Source organism: Lepisma saccharinum, chromosome 20 (assembly GCF_977018435.1).
Source record: "Lepisma saccharinum chromosome 20, izLepSacc3.1, whole genome shotgun sequence".
Taxonomy (NCBI): Eukaryota; Metazoa; Arthropoda; class Insecta; order Zygentoma; family Lepismatidae; genus Lepisma; species Lepisma saccharinum.
In genome coordinates this window covers 28,422,762-28,446,887 of record NC_139248.1, presented here as the reverse complement: position 1 = coordinate 28,446,887, position 24,126 = coordinate 28,422,762, and the positions used below count along the sequence as shown (strand labels likewise).

Genomic DNA, 24,126 nt, shown 5'->3' with positions numbered 1-24,126 from the left:
CTTACAGCAATGCATATGGCTGCTTATGCCCATTATATATTTTATTTACATAAGATACAATTTACATAAAATGTACAAACAAATTTTAAATACACTCCTATCTATATCAAACCTTAGAAATATACATTACCATGTTATATCATTTTGTCTAAAAAATGCAAGTAAAATATATTCAAAGCAAGAAGCCAAATTTATGGGAAATGATTACTGGTGCAAAGAGTTAACCATAAAGGTGAAGCAATAAGTAAAAAAAGAAAGAGCATTGGGTTTAAAGTGAGACGTCATTTGCGGTAGCGTATCCCATACTACAAATTTGCCATTGTTTTACCTTACGTAATGAATCCTGTAACAAGGCTGGATTTTCGTGTGGATTATTTTACTTCTATGAGTTTGCAATGCTTTCTGCATGCAGGTGGTTTTGTTTACAGAAGGTGTCAGGGTTTGTGATTTGAACTATAGCTCGTACTGGTTCGAGTTTCCCACGCTCGAGTACAATACAATGTCATTGTAATGTGACATTAATCGTACAAATATATGTAAAATATCCGTCCTGGCAATTTCAGCCCATAATCATCTGGTTCAATTTCACATACTACTGTATTGGCAAGATAGACTAAACTACATCTGAACATGGAGATAATGGCGATGTTTACTTAAGTTTCAATTTCACTGCATCTTTCACCTTCACGATCCATATTTGAGGGCGCACCACCACAGACAAATTACGGTTGTACGTATACTACTGGGCTTCGAGCGTGTACCGCTCGTTCATGTTCGAGCGCTATTCGCTCGATCCAACAAGTTCCGTACGCTAACTAGCGTCGTCTGTGCGAACTATTTGGCGCTCGAGCGAAATGCTCTTCCTGCTCTAAGCATATACTCAGCGTGGGACTGACGGGTTTTAAAAGTGTGTGGTTTTAATATGGGCAGAGATAGGGAAGAAAGAAAAACATATATTTTGAAGGAAAACTCAAAAAGTTTTGTTCAGCAAATTTTCATAGTTGTACGACTACCGGTGACGGCGCTAGTATCGCCAAAACATAAAAATGGCGTCGGTACTCGAAAAGGCGCAATGCGTGTGGTGGTTTGCAGAGACAAAAAGTGTTGTTCAAGTGCAACGAAACTTCTGACTAGTGTTGCCCACGAGACGAGACTTTGGCCTGTCTCGTCTCGTGGAAGTCTCGTGGAAATGCTGTCTCGTCTCGAAAATATTTGTTTGTCTCATGACACTTGGTCAATCTCGTCTCGAATTTTTAAAAGCCTGTCCCGTCTCGTCCCGTGGACAACACTACTTCTGACGTGTTTACCACAAGGATCCTACATCACGCAACAGTATCCAGGCATGGAAGGAACAATTTTTATCGACAGGGAGTGTAGTGAAACCTCACAGTGGTGGTAAATCGCGTGTGTCAGAAGAACGGGTGGAGTCAATAAGAGTGTGTTTCACACGTAGCCCTAGGAAGTCAATTCGCGGAGCGAGCACGCAGCTGGGTCAATCCATATGAAGTCATACAACATGGTTGCTTGACCATTTTTTAAAAAAGTTTATTTTTTGTGTGGTGTTGACAGTTCAGAACCACTGTTATTTTATTTTTACTATCACCGATTTGAAGATGGAGGGCATTTTTTTTTATCATGGCGAGCGTCATTTTCTCCATTCATAGCATCAGCGGAAACTACATTGGTGTACACAAACACCACACGATCGTACGTAGTGCTCCCCGTCGGCTCGAGCAAGACGGACGAAGTACGTGTTGTGGGTGAATGGGGCAAGAATGAAGGACGCTACATGTGTTCCACGATGACAAGGCCCCAGAGTACATGGCCCCACCTGACGGCAGTGGTCAGGTAGTGAAGAGCACAGGCACGGGTGGCTCAGGAACGTCAGCTGATTGTACCACAGCGCCGTGCGGACGTGTGCGCTGATTGGTTGTGCAGCGTCAGGGAGCGTGTCAGTGAAAGAGCCGGTGCGGTGGTGATGTGCTTGACGTACGACAATTGAGTACGTTGTTTCGAAGCCGTTGTGACCAGTGTGTGTGTGTGCCACCTGTGCACTGCAGTACAGTATTCCATAATTGGCACTATCCTCACCGTACCATGGAACGCTACACATTTGTAGAACTGAGGGACATGCATTTTGTCTACGGCCTTGCAGATGGCAATGGCCGAGCAGCTGCACGCCTTTATCGCGGACGGTATCCGGAGAGGCGACAACCCGACAGCAGGTTGTTTTAGAACGTGCACCGTACCCTTGGTGAATCGGGTGTGTTACGTGCAGGCCATCATGTCGATCACCCAAGACATGTGCGCACCGCGGCGGTCGAGGAGGACGTACTTGCTCGCGTGGACGGCACACCGTCCAGTAGCACCCGTAGCATTGCACGTGCAGTGGGAGTATCACAGTCGACAGTGTGGCGTGTCCTTCATGATGATCTGCCGTATCCCTATCATCCACAGCGAGTCCACGCGTTGCAGGCTGTGGATTACCCACGACGTGTGGAATTCTGTCAACGACTGTTGCAGTTTTGTACCGACGATTCCCGTTTTTTGCGCCATGTGCTTTTTACGGACGAGGCAACATTCACCCGTGAGGGCATCTTCAATTGCCGAAACAGCCATGTGTGGGATTATGAAAATCCACATGCAGCAGTCGAGGTGCACCATCAGACCCAGTTTGCAGTGAATATCTGGGCAGGTATCATCGATGAGCAGGTTATCGGTCCATACCTGCTGCCACCACGTTTAAATGGCCGCCTCTATCGCACCTTTCTTGCATCAGTCCTTCCAGAGCTGCTAGAAGATGTACCCCACAACGTGCGACATCGTATGTGGTTTGAATTGGATGGAGCGCCTGCACATTTTGATGGCACAGTGCGAACCCTTTTGCACCGTACCTACCCACAGCGCTGGATCGGTAGAGAGGGCCCCGTCCCCTGGCCCGCCCGTTCGCCTGACCTCACACCAAAGGATTTATTCTTGTTGGCCATGTGAAAACACTCGTCTACGAGACCCCGGTGCCTGACAAGGAAACATTGGTAGCGCGGATACTTGCAGCATCGGCCGAGGTGTGTACCATGCCAGGGATTTTTGATAGGGTTCGCCAGAATTTCCTGCGACGCTGCAATGCCTGCATTGAATGTGGTGGTCGTCAATTTGAGCAACTTTTGTAACAACGTCAGTCCGGAGTACGACTACGTACTATTCCTATCTGTAAGTGCACCATTGCGTGGCAATAAACCTCCTGTGCCCGTAGTTGCTGTGTTTGTCCTGCTGGCGCACGACCTCTGTGTGACATTCCCTCGGTGCTGCTACGGGGAATCCCTCGTCCCGCATTTGTTGTCTCCTTGGCAGGTACCATTCCCCGTCCGGTCCTCTTTCTCTTTTGTTGCACCGTGCTTTGTTCTTGCTGCGGTGTCTCCCCACTGTGTTTTGGGGACTCCCCTTGCGCTGTACCGCCAGCGCCGCCATTTCTGCCCCGAACCATGTACGCGTCTGTTGCCTGTCGAGTGTCACGGACCACTTTGCTTGCATTCTCGGTATGTTTTTACATCCTACGTCGTCCTCCCGTGGTTCTGCAACCCAGCACTACTTTTCTCGACTGCACTGCTTCAGTCATGGTGTTTGTTTCCCGCTGTGCAATTGTTACTTCATGCTTCATAGCTTCTTTTCTCCCTACCGTTGTCGATCGCTACCCTTTCCCTTCACTTGTCTTGCGGGACACTCCTATTTCCTTTGTGGAATCCCATACGCATGCGTTGCGCAGCTGCCGCCTAGTGTTTTTCGGATGGGCGACTTTGGTGTTCCTTTTGACTTCGTTTGTTCCGCCTTTCTATCTTCACTAGTACTGGCTGTACAGAGGTGTGAAGTTCATTTTCACACGTTTTCGGCGTTGTCTAGCTCCTCACGGAGGCATCTATCGGCAAAGTGGAAGGGGAACTTTCGTCTCTATTTCATGGGATGTATCTGTGGTTTTCGTTTGTACTATACCTTTAGAATCACCCTATATATACGAGTTCGTCCTGAAATGTAAAGCTTCCTATGTTTTTATTTTCTTTGTTACCTTTTAAACGCATTTTTTTATTTTGAGTAACCATACATTGCACTTATAAGACTTTCCCGCTTCTCCGTTAAAGGTTTTAAACTTCTATCGCCAGGGGGTGCTGAACTATAGCGAGTAAAATGGCAGAATGTAACCATGCAATGTCGGTGGAGCGCCTGAAGTAACGTGCCGTGATCGAGTTTCTAACAGCAGAAAATGTGTTACAAATTGACATTCATCTGAGACTGAGGGCATTTTATGGGGATGAATGCGTAGACATCAGAACTGTGCGATCTTGAGTTTTTCATGCTCTTAAAGAAAACCCCAGCTGAAGAAATCTCAGCCATGTGAGAGAATGGAGTGAAAGGCCGCGAACTGCAACTGATGGAGGTCATTGGAATCGTGTTCAGCTTGTGTTTTCTTTATAAGCATGAACAGCCCAAGCTCGCACAGTACTGATGTCTGCACATTCATCCCCATAAAATGCCTTCAGTCTCAGATGAATGTCAATTTGTAGCACATTTTCTGCGGTTAGAAACTCGATCACTGCACGCTACTTCAGGTGCTTCACCAACATTGCATGGTTACATGCTGCCATTTTCCTTGCAATAGATCAGCACCCCCTGGCGATAGAAGTTTGACCCAGCTGGAAATTCTAAGGTCAACTGTGCACGATGTGGTACATAAACGATTATGTTTCCGCGCGTATAAGTTGCAATTGTTGCAAGAAATTAAGCCTAACGACAAGCCAAAAATATTAGAATTTGCCAATGAAATTCTACACAAGATTGATAATTACCATAATTTTATATCGAACATTGTTTTCTCAGATGAAGCAACTTTTCACTTGTCTGGCTGTGTTAACAGACACAATGTTAGGATATGGGGATCTGCGAATCCGCATGCGTATGTGGAACATTCCCGAGACAGTCCAAAATTGAATGTTTGGTGCGCTTTAACACTTAATGAAGTTATAGGACCCTTCTTTTTCATTGAGCAAACCATAACAGGAAATGTGTACCTAGACATGCTTCAAAACTTTGCAGTTCCCCAATTACAACATTTGCAACCTCAAGTGATTTTCCAATTGGATGGTGCCCCGCCACATTGGAACCTACAAGTGAAGGAGTATCTTGATACGGAATTTCCGGAATGTTGGATAGGCCACCACGCTCCCCTGATGTAACCCCTCTGGACTTTTTCCTGTGGGGGTATGTGAAAGACATTGTGTATTCCGGTGAAAAGGTTCGTAACCTTGATGAACTGATGACCCGTATTCGGAATGCGATTGCTTCTGTGACACCTCAGATGTTACAGAATACATGGAGAGAGATTGAATTCAGGCTGGATATTCTCCGAGTCACAAATGGAGCTCACGTGGACTTATACTGAGTTACAATGACTTGTAAGTAATACCAATAAAACGTTTTGAGTTTTCCTTCAAAATGCATGTTTTCTTTCTTCCCTATCTCTAACCATATTAAAACCACACACTTTTAAAAACAGTCAGTCCCATTCCGGACACCCTTATATTCCCTTCAGTGTTCCTAATTCTGGAAAACTTACTACTCGTCGCTAAACATGAATAGCCTAATTTCTCTCATAAATTAGTACTTTCTGTCCCTTGTTGTTTGGTATAGATATGACATCAAATTAGCCACTTACATATTCAGTCATATTCGTAAGCTCTCCCATGCGAGTACACATGTCTCGAAATAATGACACACTAAAAGCGTGCGCGGTGCATATATGGAGACTATATGCACCCATGTGTGTGTGTGTATATATACATATGTCTATATACAATTGGTAGCTAATACAAATATTATTAACAATTTCTTCGAGACAACTTTTACGAACTCCTATATTCGACGATCCCACTCTCTCCAGATATTTTATAAAAACTATTCTCACGTTGCTACTCATACAACCTCTAAACTTAACTCAACTTGATTTGCATCTCAAATACCTAACAGAAAAAAAATAAGAGAAATGAGTATTTTGTTTAGTCCAATTTATGCACAGAAAGACTAATCGGGACTGGGCGCCCAGTTTAAAGATGGGCCCGAACCACTATGTGCCTCCACCCACCGGGGTATCGAACCGACCCCTTGATTGCTATGCGAATACGATGAGTTAATTTTCAAGAATATAAGGAATAAAGGCTATATCAACTAACATCACGTTGTTATGTTTATTGTAAAACTTACGGCCATAAATAAGTACTCACTGTTGGTACTGATATATAAAAATATCTCCAACAAAACAAAGGAATCTTGAAGACAAGTCTTCCACTTCTGGTACTTGTAGATTTTCTCTTCTAATTTTGCAAAAATGAGAGTAACAGTTTTGCAAATTGCCTTAACCACGGTAAAACCCGAAGCAGGACTATAATTAAGTAACTTATGCACAATTTTGTGATATTCTGCTAAAAAGGAGTTTCCTTTCAAACAAATATGAAGTACTCACGGCCTGGCCTTTGAAAAGATCTCGTGATGAGGATAGAACCTCCTCCTGCGTTGACTCGGTGTAGCCCCAAGGCCAACATGAAAGCTCTGATGCCACTAATGATTCTTCCGAAGACTCGGTTCAAAGTTAACAGATCCTCACAGAAGGAAGGAAGAAAAGAAATATTTATACATCATTCTTTCATGCTCTTGTTCCCCGTAGAACTTCTCTTTCCTTTCTCTTCGTAACTTAGTTGTTCCTTTGATAATAGCGTTCAGAATACAAAACAGTCTGTTCCTCGCAATTTTCACAACCAACAATTTCTGTGTTTCACTTTCCTAAAAGACTTGGTTATTGAAACGTTATGAAAGAATGTTGCAGGAAACACGGAAAAAATATGATTTAAATGTCAAAACATCACAGAGAGAATCAACAGGAAAAAAAAGATCAATATCGGCAAATTTTAACTATTTTCCCCAACCTGCGAATAAGACTCAAGTAAGAGATGTAGAAATATTGGAACTGGTAATTACTAGACCAGGGACTTTATGTTAAAACATATCTTTTTTTATTTGGCATCGGATACTGGGGTAAGATCGTTACGTATCTGATAAAAATCTGCCAAAATAGACAAACTTGATAAGGTATATTTTGACATATTTTACCAATTTTGTGTTTTTACAACATATTTCTTTAATTTTCTCGCAATAAGACATATTTCTGTATAATTTCGTAATTGTTTTGCATATAATCGGTGATTTTATAATTTATCCTTCGTACCTTTAGCGCAACGGATAGTTTATATTAAAGATAGCAGGATAAGGAAATTACGGACGAAGAAATTAAAAGCAGATGCAGTCCTTTTTACCAACTAGTACAGAACAATACTGTAATATCCCCTTTTTATCCTGCCGACAATTGATAGTATTTAATATCCCACTCCTATCGTCCTATCGTCCCTGGAAGATACTGAGTTTCTGTATAATGAGAAATTCGAAAGTACTGTTGTGCTTATTTTTGGTCTTTACTGGGAATATTTCTGCATTTGAATTAAATTTGAAATTTATTATGACATATTTGTAATTTTTATGACATAATTACATACATATTTTACAGTTTTATAGAGTATAAAGTCCCGAGCCCTAGTAAATTCTATAATCTCAATGTGTTCTGTGTCTCAATACTTAGCATCAACGAGTTAGAATATTGATAGAATGGCGCAAAGACTGACAACAGCGCCACTTGCGGAGGAAATTGTTGGTAAGCTAAATAATTATGGCGGCTAGATGAGAACGACAGCTGTCCTACGGTTAGTATTCCAGACGTCGCTTCTGACTCGAAACAAGCCCAACCTTACTGCAGAACAAGAGCAATTCTGCAACAAGTTTGCATCTGTTTCGACCATTTACGTTTCAGATACTGGGTAGCTACAATTAAAGTTGCCCTGCTCAGAGCTTTCTGGAGCCCGTTAGAAGCAACGGATTTCAGTGAAATTTGGTATAAAACCTATGGAGATCAGGGGGAAGCGAAAGCTGATGATTGAACACTTCAAATTTTCACCACCAGGTCGAAATGTGGCGCTGAACTATGGTGTACAGTGAACAATATTCCGGTAAACGATTCGTCTGACCATTGATCACACTGCCTTACACTTCCAAAGGGAATTCACATTGAGAGCCTCCAGGATCACTCAGCAACCCAACATTGTTGAGTAGCAAGAACCCTGGAGGCGCTTGATACCTGGTTGTTGAGAAGGAGCGCCCGCGGCTACACTCAACATAAAATTCTCTCGCTTACCCTTACTGTGCATAAAGTGAACTTAAAAAACACCAACCCAGCCAATCAAACATTATTACGTGAAAACAAGATGATAAACGCAACACCGTTATACAATTTTGCACACATTTTGCAACCCATACTCACTGATTAACATTTCTGTTCTTAAGCAAACCTCCGTGGTGGAGTGGCTAGCACAGCGCGGTACGACGCTAGGGTTTCGGGTTCGGATACCAGCCTGGGAATGGGTGTTCTTTATGAGTGTCCCTTCATAAATTTCATCATGTCTTCGCTTATCCTCATCGTCGCGATTAGCCTAGCGACAAAAAAATTAAAAAAATAAACAAAAAAACTTTCTGTTCGTAATTTTTATTTATTATTGTCCTATTAACAATGACAGGTCATAACGATCCCACTACAAAGGACATTTTCGAAATTAATATTTCTTTCACTTTTAGTGTAGCGTATGTTATAACAAATGTTTACAACCAATAAGGTCAGAGACACAAAGAAGAAGTTGAGTCTTTTGTGGAACTTTCACTTCTACAAGAAAATAATTTTTAATTTAATAATAATAACTTATAATTTAAACATAGATCCTTAAATTCAATTGACCACCCACAACCTCTCTACACTCAATGCCACTCCTCCGTGGTTATTATTATTGTGGAGAGAAGAAATTGTAAACACAGAGAATTTGTTGTAACTAAAGCTCTCAAAATAGGAATATAACATTTTCCCCCCAATCGTATCGCTAGATCTACGCATATTTATATCGAACTTTATCACACACTTATATTTGGAAAATGGCATACCTATTATCATTATCAATTCATAATCCATGAATAGTGGCACCGTAATTTCAAAATCACATCACGCTCTACCATTTTCACTGCAGACGCGCCTTGTGATTTTCAATTGTTATCAGCTGTATGGTCGCTCCTTCTCAACTCTGCATCCAGCAAAAGCCATAAAACAGTGTGATGTAGCAGGTCAACATTTGCTACTATGTTGAGCGATCCTGGAGGCGCCCCATTGATATGAACACTGCTATAAAGACATCAACTCAAAACACTAATTATTGTTACAGTTACCCCTCTCAAAAGTCGCCCTTGGTGGTAGCAAATTAACTGAAGCAAGCCTTGAGTAATCACAGTTAGCAAACCAGGAAAACAAGTTGAAGACAGAATAACGTCTTGCCAAGAGAGAGAAACGATTTGCTGTGGTAAGCAAAAACAGGAAGAACGTAATTTCAAGACTGTAACGGTTGATCAATTATCATTTAGCAAACTATGCTTATTGGTTCGTAATAGAGGTGTATTGTTCCTTTTCAATATGACGCATAGACAGTGGCGTCAACTTGTATGGGACTGTGGGCAATGCTTAAAGTGGTAACAGTAAAGCCGGAACGACAACAACAAATAAATAGACACAAAAACTAATAACAATAATAAATGTATATTAAAACAACAATGGCACTTATTATTTATCAGTGTCCTTTTTCTGGGAAGAAAGGTTTCGATTGATTGTTGATTGTTGTTATTATTAGTTATTTTGTTCATTATAAGAACTACTATGTTCATAAATGATTGTGCATCTGTGTAGTTACGCACACACATTTATTTCGTTAAAATGTTTTTAACTTTTATTCTAAGCTACAAAAATATACCAGTGTGACGTATCATTGCGTACCGCCATAAAAAACACCGATTATTATTATTATATTATTATTGCGTCCAAAGTAAATAGATATAAGCACAAGATCTATCACGTCTGTCATTTCAGGAAATTTGGTTGTCATAAACGAATAGTACTAACCGAACTAAATTTCCGACAGGAGACAAATTTAGTACACGAACTTTCTCTTTTCCTCTTCATCTATTGTTTACAAGAATTAATGTAACAAAAGAAGCACTTTTGTATAGTGTATTAAATAAGTAAAATGGCGTCCAACTTTTCAGCAGGAAACTGAGGTCAGGCTCACTTTAAGCCCTGTCTATGGGGGTCGAGCCCACCCAATAATTTGCCTCGTATTATTATACAAGGGTTGGATAAAAAGTAGTGGCAACTCTGCTATAATTCGTATCAGGCTCTATTGACAGAGCAAACACCAGTTACCTTGCTTCAATGCAATCGCCACCCATGTCGACCACCGTCTGTCATTCTTGTGGAAGGCGTTGAACACCGTCCATGGCTGTTGATGTCCCGCACTGACCGCCCTATGGCACGGATGATGGCTTCTATTGTGTGGTAATGCTTCCCGCAAACTGGTTCTTTCATTTTCGCGAAGAGATCATAATCGCATTGTATTTTAGAAATGCAGCGGCGCTTTTAAGAAAATACACGGTTTCATAATTATACACATATAGAATTATCATAACTTAATAACTGTTTATAATAATTGCCAATCTGATATTTGTCAGTGTTCTATACTATTTACACTGCCAGTGGTCATATTGTTATTGTGAAAGTAAGGTAAAGGTAAAAAGGTAAAGTGTTCCCCTGTGCATAGCACCACGCCATGAAGGCGTATAGGGGGAGTGGGGGTACCCATGTTATTCGACGCTGGGTAGGCGCCGGGGCCGCTTCCACCGTTAGAAAAGTTCCCGGATTTGAACCGGCCGGGGATCGAACCCGGGACCTTGAGCATGGTAGTCAGACGCGTTACCGACTGAGCCACCGCGGCCACTTTGTGAAAGTAAGGGAGGATTTAAATTTTCGCGTTTAATTTATGCAAAAATCGGTGTTCCTTTTGCAACTTTAAGTTACTTTCCTCAAAATTCGCGTTTTCAACAACCAAGCTCGGCATTAAAAGAAAAATTAAGTGTGAAACATCCACTTGTACGTGGCTTCATGTCACTATCTGAATTGATCCATGTATACCACGCAGAATACCTTTTAGCGAGGAAAAAAAATTGGAAAACGTGCACGTTATACGCCCATATATGCGGCACATTTTATTTTTTAAAAGTCTAAAGCACACACAAAACCATGTTGTATTTTCGGAATATTTCTCGTTATTTAAGTGTACAATATGTTAAACTTTGCGAGAAGCGCCCCAATTAGCATTTTATGCCAAATTCGTGTTGTTTCGCGATTTCGAAAGTATGAAAATGTGTTTAGAACATGTCACTGTACATTCACGAACACTTTTTTTTTTTTTTTGCAACAATTAATATTTTTCGGTGTTATCGCGTTTGTGAAAAATCAATGTCCCTACTTTATGACATGTGTTGTATGAATTTATACAATACCGGGTGTCCGAGAAGTCTTTGTAGGAAAACAAAAAATAACTGTATCCGCTATATGCAACATAGACATGAAAAAATAGTACGAAAATGTTCGGAAACTATTCAAGTTTTTTTTTGTTTCAGATTTCTGTACCGTTGCAGTAGTATAGCAGTGCCAGTGTCCAGCAAACCGGAAATGTACTCAAATCAGAAAAAGGCTGAGTGTGTCCTGTGGTTTCACGAGAGCAGGTCACAAAAAACAGTGCAGAGACAGTTTCAAACATCGTGCGTATCTGGGGTAAAGAGCCCCCTCATGAGGTGAGGAAGTCGACCATGGGCAACCCGAAGGTGAACGTTTGGTGCGCGCTGCTGCATGACAGAATAATCGAACTATTCTTTTTCTGTGAGGACACCGTAACATCTGGAGTGTATCTCGACATGTTGCAATTGTTTTCTGTTCCTCAATTGCTAGAATACCCCCAGATGTTATCTTTCAACAAGACGGTGCACCGCCACATTGGAGTCTGGAGGTTCGTTCCTACCTTGAACAGACATTTCCTGGAAAATGGATTGGTCGAGATGGACCGACGGCGTGGCCTGAACGATCTCCAGACATAACCCCTTTAGATTTTTTCTATGGAGTTATGTAAAAGACAATGTCTACAGAACTCCTGCATCCGATCTTGCAACTCTGCAACAACGGATAACCCAAGTCATCACACCAATCCCTCCTTTGATTTTGGCTAATGCATGGCGAAAAGTTGAATTTCGACTAAATGTACTCCGTGCTACCAAGGGTGCTCACGTGGAGATTTATTGATTTCTTTCCTATTGCCAATAAAACTTGAATAGTTTCCGAACATTTTGGTACCATTTTTTCATGTCTATGTTGCATATAGCGGATACAGTTAATTTTTGTTTTCATACAAAGACTTCTCGGACACCCGGTAGATCTCCGAGTCCAGCCCACGCATGTCTTTCAAATGTTTGCACCACTGCGCGTAGGCTCCCATGTTACGTCCGTGCAGTGTAGCTTTTATAGAAGATCTATGACAATAAAAAGCTGACAGAATATGGTTTTGTTATGGAGATTAAGTTTGACTTCTACAATGTAAGATTATGGCCCGCTAAAGCATTTCCCTTAGCATTTATGTCATGACCAAAATGCTACCGCGTAGAGTGAAAAATCTTATGGCTTTTTAGATGCCATGGTATATATTTATATATCATTACATTTCTCAAGGATAGAATCGGTCCTTATTTCCGTAGCATTTTTCGTAGCATAACCAATCAGAAGCGAGCTCTAAGTCAAGAGTACAGTTGTAATGGCGGCCGCGTGAGATTTACACAACGTATCACTTCACATTTTTAAAAGCCGATAACTATTCAACCGATGGGGATAACGTCTCCCACGAAACGGTATTAGGTACAAATCAATGGCGCTGCTTAAATACATATTCTATAGTTGAGTTGAGTTGGTGTCTTAAGTCCACTTTATGCACAATAAGGCTAATCGGGACTGGACCTACAGTTTAAAGTGGGATCCGAACCACTATGTGCCTCCACCGGGTATCGAACCCGGGACCCCTTGATTACAAGGCAACGACGCTAGCACAGCGCCATCGCGGAGGTCACATACTCTATAGGATATACAGTATACATATGGAGAATAAATTAGTTGTTACAATTGTAAACAACGGCCAATGGCTAATCTCGTATGCCTTCCGTGCTGTATATACAGTAGTGGTATTAATTCTGGACACTTTTAGTATAGATCGACCACAAGGAAAAAAACCTTGGGACGAAAAGTCCCCGCGCAGTTTTCCCTTCTTCCCTCCACCTCGGGCCATAAGGAAGCATGGTCCACTCTCCCCCTCCCCTACTCGCGGGGGTACGGTACACAGGAGTCGCGGGTCTGCGCAGGTTGTTTTGCTCGTGGTTCCACTACAAAATGTTATTTTTTAAAAAATCTCGAATGTAAAACTATATTCTGTATAGAAATATTAAACAAGTTTAAATGACATCGTTCAGTAACTTCAATAATTGCATCTGAGTGCAGCATTGTAGTCTATTATTGTTATTGTTATTTTCAACCAACAGAACGCTTGTGTGCGATTGTTGTATAATAGGTCAACTGGGAGCATCATTGTTGTACTTCAAGAATTGCATCTTACTGCAGTATTGTTGTCAGATTATTGGTATTTTCTGTACTGTACTGTGGGTCAAGTGTGAACTTCATTGCTTACAGTAGTTGGCAGCTGACTTTTGTGAAGTGAACATCTTTTAGGTACTGTAAAATGCAAATAAAGGTTCCTAACACAATAAAACGCGCTGATTGGTCACCAAGTAAAAGGAGTAAGGCAGTAACACTTCGTGAAGAAGGTTATTCCTACTTATGAAGAAATAGCGAAAAGGTTGGGTGGTGGCGCTACAAAGTCAGGCGTTAGAAAAGTTTGAAAGCGGTATAAAGCAACTGGGAGCACAAAAACTGCTCCAAGAAGTGGCGGGAAACCAAAACTAACTTCTCAAGACTGTCGTAGAATCTGCCGCCTTTCTCTACAAGATCGCCGGCGTACGGCAAAAGATGTTAATGCCATCTTGAGAACTTCCGGGGTAGAAGTTTCTGACCGAACAGTCAGACAAAAACTTTGCGAGCGACCGATCTCAACCAAAAGCAGATAAATAAGCGTGTGGAGTAAGAAGATTGGGATAAAGTCATTTGGAGAGATGAAAGCAAGATCAGCATCTTTGGAAGTGATGGTATCAGGTTTGTGCTTCGCCGAACAGGTGAAGACATGCTACCTGAATGCACCACCGCCACTATGAAGAATCCTGTCAAAGTCATGGTGTGGGGAAGCATGGCAAGGCATAGTGTCGGCGGCTAGCAGTGTTAGAGGGAAACATTAATGCCAAAAAATAATAATAACAAAAACAATTCTCAGAAGTAAAACTGCTGCCCACTATTCGTGATTTGTTTGGGGGTGACGTTCAGCGGTGCATCTTTCAGCAGGGCGGCGCGAAGTGTCACACCGCTGGAATCAATCAGCGATGGTTCAGGGACCATGGTGTTACTGTTCTGCCTTGGCCTGGGAACAGTCCCGACCTCAACCCGATTGAGAACTTCTGGTAAAGGTGAAAGTTTTCGTGTCGCTTCGGAATCCCAGCAACAAGAGGGAGCTATTCGAGGCCATCTTCCAATCGTGGTTTCGAGTGATTGATAACACCGGAAGATCTCCGATGTTTGGTGGACTCGATGCCACGAAGAATCGAGGCAGGCAGTCATCAAATCGAAAGGATATCCTACAAAACATTAACACGACGCTGTTACAATAACCCATATGAATGTGTGCCAAAATTTACGTTATGCTAAGTACTGTAGTATATTATTATTATTTTATTATTAATTATAATTTAGTTTGCTCACTTTTTGAAACAGTAAACATTAAGACATGTTTGTCTATTTCCTGAAAAATTGACTTCAATAAAAAGGTAAAATCAAAACTTGAATGTGATTTTCAACATAATTCTCAAAAGTGTCCAGAATGAATACCACTACTGTATTATCTAACGTTCTCTACACGCTTCGTATCGCAACCGAAAAATGCTGACCGGAATGCTATTAAAGTGTATTCAAAATCCACATACGTGAAACTTCAATCAGCTGTCCTGAAAAGTTAGCGCAGACGCACTTACGACAACATAGTATTTAGTCATGATATATAAGGCATATGTTGAGTGTTACTCAGGTTCATCAACCGCGCTGATTGTCAACACACATTGGTGCATCTACAGAGCATTCCCTGACATTCGCTAGGAGACTCGGCGGCAAGCGGCACGGCATCAGCGCTTGTCTTTCCCGGTGAACGGGTCAGCGACTATCGCTACAGTCGGCTATTAAAATTACAGTTTTCATATTGTGTACTAACATTGACTACAGAAGGTGTTGAAAATGATGTACCTCTGCTGCAACACATTCCTGGCATCTCCGAAGGAAATTGACATTCACACGTGGAAGTTCGTCTACTGTAATTCTCCCGAATTCTCGTACAATACTCTCTTTTAACTCACGGATCGTGTGCGGATTATCTTTGTATACTTTATTTTTTAGATTTCCCCATATCTCTTTCCACTTTTATTCAGAACTGACCCTGTTACTCTCAACTTTTTTACGAGGTTTAATATAGTGGTCCTATGTGGAACGGGAACACTAGGAAATTTCGTTGCAAAACGTCGTCGCACTTCTCCAAAATTCCTCTTTCCGAAGTAACACTCGACAAGATCAATCAATCCTTTGTTGCAATGTAAACTTTTGTGCTGCAATATTAAGCCACAATCTTCAACACAGGGACACGACACATCACAACACAACTTCCGAGGGAAGATTATACTGGCGTCAGTCTGCAACGTCAACAGAAAGGGAAAGTGAGCGAAGGCAGGGAGAGCGGAAAAAACAGACTGTAGCGTGCGACTGTCGCGGAACCGTTCACCGGGAAAGACAAGCGCTGATGCCGGGCCGCTTGCCGCTGAGTCTCTTAGCGAATGTCATGGAATGCTCTGTACTAATATCGTGCCACCAAGGTATCTGTATTCTAGAAAAATCAGAACTACAGGAATCCTCCCTCTCTTAGCGGATTCTCCCTTGCAACTGATTTCAGTGTTTCCTTTCCATGCTCTGCCAATAAAATTCTACGACATTGAAATCACCGAGATATAATACCTGACCCCAGGGCCGGCCCTAGGTGTGTGCGGGGCTCGGGGCATAAAATATTCGCGGTGACTACAACCATTTTCTCTTTTGAGAAGTCTGAACAAATCAGATTTTAGTTCCTTAGTCTGAAGTGCAGGTGTCCTATTAATAAAAATAAAACATTATTACATTAAATTTATATATTCCCCTATTATTATCTAAGAGTAATAATTAGAACATGTTGAAGGTTAAAACTGAGAATTATAGGAGACTGATAAAAGTTTCTAATTATTGTTTCTTTTCATTTCTGACGAGCCACAGGTGTGACGTTCATAATATTAAATGGGTATGTTAACTATGACACTATTATTTTCCTATCAAAGTGGCAATTTTTAATTATGTGCAATAACAGAGTTTTGTTTACGTTTCATTGAATTTTGACGATGTAGTGAATTTACATTCTTTCACACAAAATAATATTTCTACATCTTGATTTCTATGTCAAGGAAGAGTGCATATTAACAATTATTAATTTAAATATTTTTTTATGTAGATAATACTTTCTCCTAGAATATGATTTCAATAAATTGGATTTTCAAGTATGTCAAAACAATACTAGTTGCTTAATTTGAAGCACCAACGTTCTATACACTCGTAATAAACCTCGAGTCGAGTGCCTCTCCGTTGGGCAACCGCGAAAATTGGTTAATTTGGGAGAACAGAACATCATGGGTGTAATTTGGGGTCTACCTTGGGGGTGGGGGGTCAAAATCGAACTTGGGGCTCAACTTTGGGGGAAGGCCAGAATAGAAAAGCTTTCCATATGCACCAACTCACGCCTATGTCCTCATACGTATTCATTTGCAATGACCGCAACGCCGCCAGGGGTCCCGGGTTGGAATTCCGGCCTCGGCACGCGTGTTCTTCGTGCGTGACCCTTCATCAATTTCATCTTATCATCACTCTTCCCTATCGTCGCGATTAGGCAAACGTGGCATAAAAGCGACGCTAAATAACAAAAAATTTTAAAAAATCTATCATTCCCAATTACGGTATCTGTTGTGTTAACGCTTCCTGACACTCACTCCTCTAGATTGGGCAAAGAAAAAATGCCAGACACGTATCTAGAATTAAATTTCGGAGAGAGGTACGAACCAAGTGTTTCACATGTAATACTAATAATAATAATAATAATTAATATGAATAAGATAAAAATAATAATAATGATACTTAATAAGTACATTAATATTATCAATATTGTTATTACTTCATGAAAAGATAAAGACATGTATTCTTATCTGGCTTATGTGTAGTCAGTGGCGGCGATTAGGGGGAGTGAGGGGGGCAGCTGTCCCCCACTTTTAGCCGCTTTGGCCCCGGCACTATGCTAAACCTTATCTACAAAGTGAAATATACTGTATTTGCTCCCACCCCGAAGTTTTGGCACTTTGCCCCCCCTGGTTATGGAACCCAATCGCCGCCACTGTGTGTAGTTAAGGTAACATTTGTATAAAAACAGCAGTCCTATCAAATAAAATAAATAATTTTCTTATTTAATTTTGTACTTGGTCAGTCTTTTGGAGAGGGGGAGTCCGGACTCCATAACCATGCCTTAAAACAGCACCACCAATGAGGCGGGTAACACTAACGCCACGGTTTCAGAGTCATAGCCGAACATGCACATTTGGAAGAAGAGTCATCAACAAAATATCGCTATTTAGAATGCAAATGACGAAAAGCACTACAAAATGTGGAAAGTAGCAAGGGCCTGAATCATATCCGCCACGGCATATTTAAACGATTAAAGGTTGTCTTCTAATGCTGATTCAACCATGTACATTTGCCGTGTCCGTATGAATGCGCACGAAACAAGGCCAACGTCAACGCCCTCTGCTCAAAACATTGCTGAATAGTATGCATGTGGAAATCACATTTTTTCCATTACCTCTGAAATCACCAGACCATGACGTATCTTTACCACTTCGCACATGAGGTGCAAAGAAGGCGTAACCGGTATCTCTTGCACAGCTTTTCACTACTGACCTGCGATTTCAAATCAAAAAGTAAGTTTCGACCAGTGAAATCTAATACAAGTTATCAATGCTGTTAAAAAAAGGACAACGAAATTGAAATATAAACTTGAAGTTCTGACACGGAACGTAACATATTCTGTGCATTGTGTATACTGCGTTCAGTATGATAAAACTGGTTTTAATGGAATACATGAATATTAACAGGCAAATTGTCCATCACCATGTGCATCCGCATAACTAAGCGACAACTTCCACACCAGGACAATTGTATTCCTTAAAAAATAACGTGGATATAAGAGAAAAATGAATTAAAATAGGGAAGGACAATTTGCATGGTAATATTTATGCATTATATGTCAGTTGCAACGTTACGGTGGGGCCAGGGGCTGCGGTACACCAGAAATTTGACAGCCCATTGTTTTAGAAACAAAATGATTTTGCTATCAATATGTTGTGATATCATTTGAGAAATATTACCATAGCTATAGGATACATGTTCGGCGTCAACTTTTAAATGTCTGAAGTAATTGTGCAAGTAAACTTCGAGATAAGGAGGTGAAGTTTGACAAGATTTACAAGGATATTATCAACTTTTTTTTTAGTGAATATAGGCACTAAATTAATTAATTTTCTTCTTGGGCATTCCTGTTTGTTTCTTCCAATGATAGGCTAAGGTATGTTTTATACATAAAGTTGTTGCAAACTGTAGCGATCACAGAGTTACTTCAAGTTTACTTATTTTTATCGTAGCCACTCCAATCTCTGCTCCAAGGAGCGCCACTGCATATGAATATCCAAGTGGTAATGATATTTTGAAATTGAATTAAAATTGTGCAAAGCAGTGTGATAGAACTGCAATTGTTCTCGATATAAGTCCATAAATGTTAAAATTCTTCTTAGAAGATGATGTTAGGTACCAACACCCCATATGAATTATTCTGTCGTTCTACTGCCCCACGCAGGGTTTTTATCTAGAATTTGCAATTTCGGGGGGGGGGGTAATTTAACACTAAATGGACCATAAATCAAAACACGAATGGAAAACATTGGGGAGATGTCGCGAAATTTTTGGAAATAGTTTTAGGGGGTGCGGGCTCCTGCGTAGACAAATGGTTAGCACTTTCGCCTTTGGCGCGAACGGTCTCGGCTTCAATATCAGCGGAACCTAGAAACTTTCTATGCTGATCTAGCATCGTGAGGACAGTTGGACGGAGAGTCACTTGAAAAGAAGAAAAACAGCGAGCTCGGGTTTCCAAAGCCAGAAAACAACGGCGATGGGAGTCGATGCACCCAAAGAGCAGGTTGTCAGACCCTGAACCTCAAAGGGTGTTGCGCCACGGAGTTTAGGGGGTGAATAAATCCCACGTAAGTAACAACGAAGGAAACTTCTCGAGGTGTGGGGCAGACGCCGTCATTCTTTTTTTGTACAGCTCTTCACTGCCAGTCCTCGATTTCAAACCAAAAGTAGGTTTCAGCGCTTTATCAAAGACAAGTTGTTAAAAGAGGGCAAAGATATTGTAATACGAACTCGAAGTTTTGCCACGATACACTGTATTACGAAGAAGAAACTTGCAGCTAAATTAACCGTTGTTACACAGCACTGTCTTAGAACACATTAGCAAGAAAACTGTTATCTACCTGGTTACTGTAGCCCATTTCCAGTCCTGTGGCGGCAGATCCGGATGATTCTTGAGAGGCCATTCTGTTTTGCGGTGAAGTTCAACTCCGGTCAACGAAAAATCATCGGCAAACGGAAGCGAAAAAGAGAATCACAGAACAATGCAGACTTTCACACAAAACGTAGCACTCAACATGCGACCGAAAGCACTCGCAGCTTTTCACCGTTCGTCACCACGACGCGAAATGTGGGTTATTCCACAGCCAATTGCCGCAACCAACCTTAGCCTCCCGCTTCGAGCGTGCATCTAAAACATTGGAGCGGCAACAGTGCCACCTTGCAGCGGAATCCGAAACTATTTTCTCTCCCACCTGTAAACAGCAACAAGACGGCGAAGGGAAAGATGACTTCTCGATTCGGTGTTGGCGAAGCGAAAATTCCCGTCCCTCTCGCTCAAACATTCGACAACCCTTCTTCCACTTCCCACTTTGCGCCGCTCACACAGGTCCAGTGACCCTGAAGAGTACCTAACGTAGTCAGTGTTGCCAAGTGTACTCGGACATTTTCGTCGGACGATTTAAACATCTTTCTGAATACCTTTCTCTGCAAAACCTCAACACAGCTTTAGACATATGGGCTTTAGACATGGATTATTTTAAAATACAATAACAGAAGTCAGTTTATTGTTGTGCAGTAACAACGACAGAGAAACTTTAAATGGATAGCGGGGGGAAGGGGAGGAAGATTATAATAATAACAATAATTTAACTTTCCCGGTGCCGTAGTGGTATTAAAGTTTTCCTGTAATAAAGGGGTTCCGGGATCGACATCTGGCGGAAGAACATTGAATAGTGGTTCGGATCACACTTTAAACTGTAGCTCGAGTCCTGATTAGCCTATCTGAGCATAAAGATGACTTCGAACAAACTTTGTATTTGTATTTGTATTTCTGTTATTTAGTAGCTATTCTGCCACTTTCGGCTAATCGCGACGGCAATTGGATTTTATTTTTAAAAATTATCGTCGCTTTTCAGACACTTTTGGCTAATCACGAATAATTATAATAATATGAATTATATTTATATAAGTGATGAGCACAAAATTACAAAACTCAATAATTATCAAAAATAATACAATGGATCCTACAATCTTATGCATTATCATAAGTTCATATTGTAACTTTCCACAAGTTCAGCTATTAAACCTCTTGCCTTTTTGAGATGTGTTAGAATTGAGATATTCCTCAGGGGATGATATGTTATTCAGAAAGTATTCACTACCTACTTGGAAAGTTAAGATCTTCTGTACAAAATTTATCCTTTTAATTGTTCTTCTTTCTTCTAAGGTAAGCATATTCAACTGTGCTAACCACTCAGAATAATGTTGCTCATAGCATTTTTTTTAAAAAAACGTTGTGCATAAAAAGTTTTTGACTGATTCAACTTTTCGCAGGTGATTCGTGGCTGTCAGAAACCATAATTCATTAGCGTATTCAAGAATAGGACGAACTATTGTTATACATTTATAACAAGGTATCTTCTTTTTTATTTAAAGCTGATTTCGAGCAGTCGGTCTCACGACAGATGTTTGAAAAATGTTCGTTTATTTTATCTACGTCTCGTATATCAGGGGGTATTTCATTATTAGTAGTTTTACTATATACTCCCCACGCCTTGAGTTTGCTCCACAGGTCTTTGTTGTTTTTATTAGATCGTAGGTGATGGTTAAAGAATGCTTTCTTCTCTTGTCGTTGCACCGTAGTTGTAAAGTTTCTTAGTTCCTTATAGTGTTCCCAGTTGTAGTTTGTCTTTTCGCGTTTATATTTTAATAAAGCTCTGTCGCGGAGTTTCATGAGTAATTTCGTGTTTTCGGATATCCATGGAACACTTTTATGCTTCACCGGTTTAGCATGGAGAGGTGCATGTTTGTCAAAAAGGTGGATAATATTGGTAGAGGTATACTGTACCTTATCTTCGATGTTGTCGTAGCTGTTAATTTGTGCCCAATCAATTTTTGCAGCATCATCATCAAATTTCTCCTTATTGAAATTTGAGAAATTACGGTATGTGACATATTGTTTTTCTTTTTTCGGTTTTTCAATGGCAAGGGTGACACTAACCATGCAGTGATCTGAGTTTCCGATAGGTACGGTTACATTTGATGAACGTACAATGGCAGGGTCATCTGTTATCACGACATCCAGGAGTGATTCGCTATTTTCTGTTATTCTAGTTGGTTTATTGATGATTTGCGTAAGACCGACAGAATTAAGAATTGATCGAAAGTATTTTGTCTCCGGTTTGTGTGGCGATAGAAAGTCTACGTTTGTATCTCCTAAGATAATCAATTTGTCAACACGCGGGAAAACTTCAGAGATTGCGGTTTCAAGCCCAAGCCAGGACATGGGTGTTTCTTTGTCAGTGTCCCTTCATCAATTTTATCCATTCATCATTCATCTTCATCATTAAAATTAGCCAAAACTATCAGAAAAGCGATGTAATGGGTTGTAATCATGTTTGTTTGTTTTTTCAAATTTATTTGAGGCGAAACAAAACTACAACAAATTAATCAATAATATATTCTCCATTGTTGTTTACAACTTCCTCCCATTGGTCAATAAGTTTTTCGATGCCTTGGCGATAGAAACCTCCTGGTGTTGACGCAAAGAATTTGTCCAACCAAGCCCTCAATTCCACATCATTATTGAACAATACACCGTGCAAAGCAAATTATTAATCATAACACTATTCATTACATAGTACTTCATTGAGTACTTTTTTCCTTTGTTGCGCATCAACAATTTTGTTTTTAATGTTTTGTTTACATTATATCATATTTGCTTTAACATTGGTAAACCTTTATATATATATATTTATTTTGACCCAGGTTCCGATTGTGTAATTTTTATATCAACTTGATGCACACTTGTATTTTGTATGAATTGAATTTTTTTCACATCTATAAGTACATATAGAACAATTTTTTCTGCTTACCTACTGCTTTTGTCGGGCAGAATTATTTTTTCCATCTCATTCCTGTTAATAATGGGGTGTGTGTGTGTGTGTTTGTGATTGTTTGTTTATTTGTTTGTGTTTGTTTGTGTTTGTTTGTTTGTTTGTGTTTGTTTATATTGCGTAGTAGTTGTGGTGTGTGTATGTTTATATTGTGTTATAGTTGTGATGTGTTTGTGTGTGTCTTGTGTAGTAGTTATGCTGTCTGATGTGTTTGTGTTCGTCTTGTGTAGTAATTGTACTGTCTAATATGTTTGTGTTTGTCTTGTGTAGTAGTTCCTCCATTCATATTGGGGGTTAGGCGTAGAGCTGACAACTCTGCACTGTAAAAAGACATGTCAAGAAACAGAAATATAAGGCCATGGATGTTCCCAAGGTAAAATATTCCGGAGGTAAAATAGTCCCCCGTTCGGATCTCCGGGTGGGGACTACTTTGGGAGGTCCCTGGACTAAGGATAAGATCTTCATTAGGAATAAGGATATTAAATTAGGCACCTGGAATGTTCTGAGCCTTTACCGGCCTGGGGCATTTCAGTGTACAGTTAATGAGATAGTGAAGTATAAATTAGATGTAGTAGCTGTCCAGGAAGTTAGGTGGCCAGGAGAAGGGAATTGTAAAACTAAAAATTATACTTTTTTCTATGGTGGTACTGAAAATCATAATTTTGGAACAGGCTTTTTCATAAATAATAGAATTATCTCGGCTCTTAAAACAGTAGAATTTATTAATGATAGGATATCATATGCAGTTTTACAGGGTAGGTGGTGTAAAATTATTTTAATAAACATACATGCACCAACGGAAGATAAAGATGATAATAATAAAGATGATTTTTATACAGAGTTAGAACAGGTCTTTGATAAATTTTCTCAGTATGATATGAAAATTCTGTTAGGTGACTGTAATGCACAGATTGGCAAAGAAGAGACATTTAAACCCACGATTGGTAAAGAAAGTCTTCATGAATTAAGTAATGATAATGGTATAAGATTGATTACTTTTGCAACCTCAAAGAATTTAATTGTGAAAAGTACCACTTTTAAACATAAAGATATCCATAAATATACCTGGTCTTCTCCAGATGGTAAAACTCATAATCAGATAGATCATATTCTCATTGATAAGAGAAGGCATACTAGTATAATTGACGTTCGTACACATAGAGGTGCTGACTGTGCCAGTGACCATTATTTAGTAATTGCTAAATTAAGAGAAAGACTCTCAGTGATAAATCATAAGCAACAAAATCTAAAAGTTATAAAATTTGATACAGGAAAGTTTGT

General features: G+C 40.3%; 1 protein-coding gene across 2 annotated transcripts in view; it reads right to left on the bottom strand.

The window, feature by feature from the left end:
• The window catches only part of ome (dipeptidyl peptidase 4 omega), a 391,261-nt gene that overhangs the window by 246,673 nt on the left and 120,462 nt on the right, over positions 1-24,126 (bottom strand). Inside the window, exon 1 of one of the 2 annotated variants that reach the window (XM_083142289.1) lies at positions 19,852-20,249. The exons of the other annotated variant lie outside the window; for it this stretch is intronic. Coding sequence (XP_082998415.1) covers positions 19,852-19,914 — 63 coding nt within the window. The 5' untranslated portion in view covers positions 19,915-20,249. Of the gene's footprint in view, positions 1-19,851; positions 20,250-24,126 lie in introns of those variants that run through there. 2 annotated transcript variants of the gene reach the window in all.